The sequence below is a fragment of the Nicotiana attenuata genome, unplaced genomic scaffold (genome assembly GCF_001879085.1).
Source record: "Nicotiana attenuata strain UT unplaced genomic scaffold, NIATTr2, whole genome shotgun sequence".
Taxonomy (NCBI): domain Eukaryota; kingdom Viridiplantae; phylum Streptophyta; class Magnoliopsida; order Solanales; family Solanaceae; genus Nicotiana; species Nicotiana attenuata.
Genome location: NW_017671012.1, coordinates 322,607 through 328,735, shown reverse-complemented (window position 1 = coordinate 328,735; position 6,129 = coordinate 322,607). Strand labels below are relative to the sequence as shown.

Here is a 6,129-nt window from a genome sequence, read left to right as displayed (position 1 = left end):
ACCAAAATATTATCTACTCCCACAATTATATTTTTTATTTTTGTATTTTAGAACTTGCTTAAACATGTTATATCAAAAATTTATTTTCCTTTTTTGATCAATAATTAATAATTATATTATTTGTATATCACAGCGTATAACATAATAATAATGTGTATATCAAAACATTTATTGAAATTTTATTTTCCTTCTTTGTATAGCACATTTCATATTGAAAACTCAAGTTCAAGACGACTCCACATGTGTATCCCCTATTGTAATCCATGTATATCTTTATATACATCAGTGATATCTTATATATATTATGTTTATCTATGTATATTCATGAAAATATGTGTTGTCTATACGATATACAATGTGATATACACGGGTTTCCATAAACAAAATTGTGTTGTATACACGATATACGAAGTGATATACACAGACGTCCTTAAAAGTTTGTCTGTGATATACACTGATGTACACGATATACAACGTGATATACAATGTCGCAATTGGATTTTTAGGACTGATTGTTTACGTGAAACCAGTCTAAATCACTTCTAATCTTGCTCAAATTTTGTATATAGCCTCATTTAGATATTTTCAACCAATTTCAATCACACCCACTCTCATTCAATCCAACCAAAAAACAAGGAGAGAAGAAAAATAAAGTTAAAATATATTTTTTTCTTTCTTAGTTTCTGCTAATCTTGCTCAAATTTTGTATATAGCCTCGTTTAAGTACTTTCAACCAATTTCAATCACACCCACTCATTCAATCCAACCAAAAAAAAAGAGAGAAGAAAAATAAAGTTGAAATATATTTTTTTCTCTCTTAGTTTTTGCTTCTGATTTTCTCTGATATGAGATCAACCTTACCATTTCATCCCACTGATTTTTTTTTGCATAATTTGCAAGAATTTTTGCTAAACTATGATAGAAAAAGAGAAGAGATAGAAGAAGAAATACAAGGAGAGAAAGGGGAAGGAAGCCAAAATAAGCGTGTAGTTTTTTTTTTTTTTTTTTGTGAGAGAGAATATAAAAGAGAGTATGTTTTTTAAGATTTGGCTATATAATGCCAATTGTTTGGGGATATTTTTTAAGATTTGGCTATATAATGCCAATTGTTTGGGGATATCTTTCTCAAACCTAATATAAGGCTAAAAAAATGCCAATTCCTGTTATGTGTTATTATAGGATGCCAATTTTTCTTTATTTTAACACTAGGTAACACCCTTAAGCCCAATTTCATGTGGGCCTTTAAAAAAAATTGTCTATGTTAGTCTACAACATGAGATCGTTGCAAGAAAGTATTTTAACAACCCTAAATTTACTATTTCTTCAAAATTGACAACAAGAGTCTAGAGGCAGCGTTCTTTCTTTTGAAAACGCCATGACTGTGAAGATCAATGAGTACGAATTGACCTGCAATTGCCAATACAAACTCTACGATGTCATTTTGGATGACGAAATCGTAATCGAAACGACTGTCACTCATGATCCCGCTATTGTATCCTCATGGATCAACAAAACCGAAATCTTAAACGAATCCCGCCTCCACCGCTTGATTGTCGGCCTCGACATCGAATGGCGCCCCAACTTCACCGCCGGACAAAACAACCCCGCCGCCACCATCCAACTGTGCGTCGGAAAATCCTGTCTTATTTACCAAATTATCCACTCCGCCAATATTCCCCGCCGACTCCGGCAGTTCCTCCAGAAAGAAAATTACGAATTTGTTGGGGTTGGTATTGAAAGTGACGTGAATAAATTGAATCACGATTATGGACTTTTAGTGTCGAAGAAGGTTGATCTCCGGAATTGGGCGGCGGCGGAGCTGGAGAAGAAGGAACTTCTCACGGCGGGACTGAAGGATTTGGTGAAGAAAATAGTGGGAATAGAGATTGTGAAGCCCAAGAGTGTGACTATGAGTGCTTGGGATCAACGCAGGCTCAGCCCTAAGCAGATATGTTATGCTTGCCTTGATGCTTATCTTTCTTTTGAAATTGGGAGGATCTTAAGTTCGTGGTATGATTAGAACATGTTGATATGTTTCCCTTTGCTAATTGTGACTACTCCATTGCAAATTATTACTTTAGCTATATGTTAGTTTTAACTGGAGATCAGTAAAAAGTAAGATGAAATCTTTGTAGAGTTATTTTTTTCTAATCAAATTGTAAGTGGGAACAAGAAATTATTCCCTCTATTTTGTTGATTTCAATTTACTGACGATTAGGGGAGACTTAGTTTTGTTATTCACTATAAATATTAGTTTAGTTATAGAGCTTGGTGAATGAAATTGGTGTATTATTTTTAGAATTCTACAATGAGAAAAGGATAAGACTCAATTAGATAACAATGTTGTAGAGTTCACTTGTGACGATGAACTTCAAATTGTAACATTTTATTCATCAAACAGTACTAACATGAACTTTTAATGAAGATAAGAATAGGTAACCTTATAAGTGTTGTACATTATACGTTTTGATTAATAGATTGTTCAAAAACAAAACTTTCTCTAGAACTGCTATTTCATGTTGTCTTGGTTGTTTGGTAGGGTGTATAAGAATAATGCGGAATAAGATATATTAGTAATGCAAACATTAGTTACCTATGGTTCACCATCAGTTTCCTTAGCACGCCCATTAAGAAATTGCTAAATTCTATACAAAAATACTTAGTATGACTAAACTACCCTTATTAAATATTGGTCACATAGATATAGTGAGGAGTGAGAAAACTTTTTAGGGATATGCACATAAGGGTAAAAGAGTAAAAACAAATTAAATTTTTTCTTGATTACATAACTGAATACTTATTTTGGACCAAAATGAAAAAGTAAACTGGTCACTTATTGTGAACCGGAGGGAGTATAATGCATTGCATAATTTTTAAGAAAAATACTATTGTTAACAAAAATGTCCTCCATATTCTCTAGCTTTAAGGACTTTAAGGACAATTTTGTCTTTAACCATACTTATGCATGCATTAATAGCTTTGGTATTACTAATGTCATAATTTTTTATGCATTACTTATACATAGGATAATACCAAGTATGATGTATAACTATATTATTTATACACATGTTGAAAAAATATACCATACAATGTATTAGTAATGCACATTTTTCTAACTCCTCCTACCAAACGACATAAATGTACTATTCCCTCTCTTTCAAAAAGATTGTGTTAGTTTGACTTGGCACAAACTTTAATAAAGAAGGTAAGACTTTTTTGATATGTGGTCATAAATACTTAAGTCATAGTAGTATTTATGTGGTATAAAACTGTTAAAACTTGTGGTCTGAAACTTACCATAACATTTGTGTGGCTATAAATGATTCTTATGAAGTGTCAATTTTGAAACAGACTAATAATGAAATAGGGCCAATCTTTTTGAAAGAGAGGGAGTACTCTCATATTTGTAATCACTTTTTAACTACAAAAGTCTTGCGGAAGATCTCGTGTTTCAACACTACAACAGTTTATAATCTTTAACAAGATTGAGGCAAGGAGTCTAACATTGAGGTTTCTTTCTCCTTTTTTGATCAATTTTTAATAATTAGAACATGTCCAGAGTCTAAGATAGGTAATACTATATTGTTTTTGATGAAGAGTTAATACTTACAGTAAGTGTTTTGTGCTTAATAGTTTGTGGCCTAATAATGGGTCCTGTGTGAAGCCAAATGAAGGATTGGTACTTCTATTTCTGTCTTCATTTCTGATGATCACATGCTTGTTGATATTTCACTTATTTTAAACTCTTTTTCTTTTCCTTTGTTCTCTATTTAGATTTTTATTTGGTTTTTCGTTTGTTTTATATGGCCCAATGTTCCCTCAGAACTGCACCCTCCTCACTTTCCCAGAAAATTGTTAAGTCGCTTTTATAACTATTGCCAAAGCAGCTTTGAATTGAAAAGTTATTAGTTTATGCCTAGATTTGGATCTCAATCAACTTCCTCACAGTCAAACATCTGAATTAACTTTGACCTCCATAATAAACTTATTAAGAGTTAAGCATCTTAGAGGTTTTTGGAGAAAATGTTCAAAATGGTACCTCACCTCATTTTGACCGACTCAACTGGAAAATTTTATTTTGTGTCTTTGTCTCATGGCTTTGTCGACATAGATTTTGTGGACCCAGAAGTATAAGATTGGGGGTCCACAAATTTGTGAGAGTAAAAGGAGCCTCACACAACTAATGTCAGTTGTGTGAGGCACACAATAAAACTTCTCGACTCAACTTTATGAACGACCGACGGTACTTAATACTGTATATAATATGGTGACACTTTACATTTAAAGAAGAAAAGGTCAGGCATCCACAAAGAATGTAACACTCGAAATTTACAAAAATCAAAGACTTTTATTGGCATCGAAATTAAACTCATGTGACTATCAAACTTGAACAAAGTACTCAAGCCTTAAGCTATACTTTATAGCTTGCGCACCTCGACTATTTCACCCAATTTCTTCCACCTGCATAGATATATGATTTTGTCCCAACAAAGTTGAGTCAAAAGGGGGAAAACTGCCTAATTTTTATTCTTTGGTAAGAGTTAAACTTCAAATCTTATAGTTTTTTTCTTACTTTATTACTATTCACTAGGTCGTATCATATTTAATTCTTGAGCCCAATTTCATGTGGGTCTGTTAAAATGTTATCTCTATTGGTCCCAAAGGTGTCAAAGGGGTTGTGCGGGCCGGTTCGGATTGAGTAAAAAAGTGATCGGTTGGTCACCAATCCGGGACAGTTACCGATTTTTCCAAACCGGGTTGAACGGGTTCTGGCCCATCCGGTGAAATATTGAACCGGAACGGTTCCGGGCCTAAGGGGTCGGGCCAGACCAGGATTATTATTTTTTTTGTATTTTGTATAACTATCGTAATTTATATTAATATAAAGTAAACATATAAAACAAAAAAATAATCTTATAAAAAGTTCAAACTTGAAGAATCATCAATGTCACAAGTTGGAGGGAGTGCACTGAATTCCGCAATAAATTGAATACTTGATGATTTTCGCAACTCCAATGTTACCACGAAGAAACGTCAATTGTTCAAAGTTCAAAGTTCAAAGTTCAAACTTCAAATAATACGATAAATTAAATTCAAAAAAAAAATGAGAGCTAAATAGTTGATTGCAATTTAGGTGAAGAATGAGATAATAACAATTGAGAATTTAAATTTGAGAAATGAGAGATGAGTGAAGAAATCGGGGGGGGGGGGGGGGAGGATGTATTTATAGTTTTTCAAAGGGCTTAGTAATTACTAAACGTGTTATTCTAAAAAAGAAATCCCAAAAAAGGGCTATTCTTGCAAAATATCCATTGGGCAACAGTCAAATTGGAAGCTGATGCCAACAGTCAAATGAATTTTTTTTTTAAAATCAAAAAATAGCAATTGACCCGAGCCGAGCCGGTCCAATTAAGCGGCTCAACAGTGATTTTCTTTGACCGGGTTTGACCGATCCGGTTAATCGGTAATGAAAATGTAAACGTCCCAACTCTCTAACCCCCCCAAACCCAGCCCTGCACAGCCACCTACCATTGGTCAGAACCGGTCCGGGTTAATACCGGTCTGGGCCGATTCGGAACCGGATCAACCCGGCCCGTCCACACCCTGAGATCGTTACAAGAAAGTATCTTTGTCGTGGTGATATTTTTTCACCCATAACGGATTTTAAGTATTTTGCACTAACCAGTCAACTTTTAAAAGAAGAGTGATTTTTTTAGAAAGCACTATTATTTAGAACCTAGTAACTATAGTTTGCCTAATTACCATGTGTAGCTATTGTTCAATTGTTATCAGCTTGTATCACTTGTATTAAAAAACGCAACGAATATAACATGTGTCAATTATATTCGTTTTCGCGCAACGAATACAACATATATCAATTTTAATCAGGACGAAATACAAGGTGTATAGAGACTGTATACATGGTTGTATATAAAGGATATAACATGTATCAACTGTATTTGTATTGACTATATTCATACGTGTCTCAAGATATCCACTAATAAAGTGAACACTCTAACCAATTGAGCCGGTTCAGAATAATTAATTTTTTGTTTTATGGATTGGCTATGAATTTTAAATATAGCTATGAATGGTAAATTTGTTAAAAGCATTATTACTATTAATAAA

At 33.4% G+C, this 6,129-nt stretch overlaps 1 protein-coding gene across 1 annotated transcript; it reads left to right on the top strand.

The window, feature by feature from the left end:
• The first annotated feature begins 1,375 nt into the window (after positions 1-1,375).
• Positions 1,376-2,020, top strand: LOC109205211 (Werner Syndrome-like exonuclease). The gene has a single exon (XM_019367898.1). The coding sequence runs from the start codon at positions 1,376-1,378 to the stop codon at positions 2,018-2,020; it is 645 nt and encodes a 214-aa protein (XP_019223443.1).
• The last annotated feature ends 4,109 nt before the right edge of the window (positions 2,021-6,129 follow it).

Bases quoted from the DNA above. Each gene is read 5' to 3' on its own strand.
- LOC109205211 (XM_019367898.1), top strand. From the start codon at position 1,376: ATGACTGTGAAGATCAATGAGTACGAATTGACCTGCAATTGCCAATAC.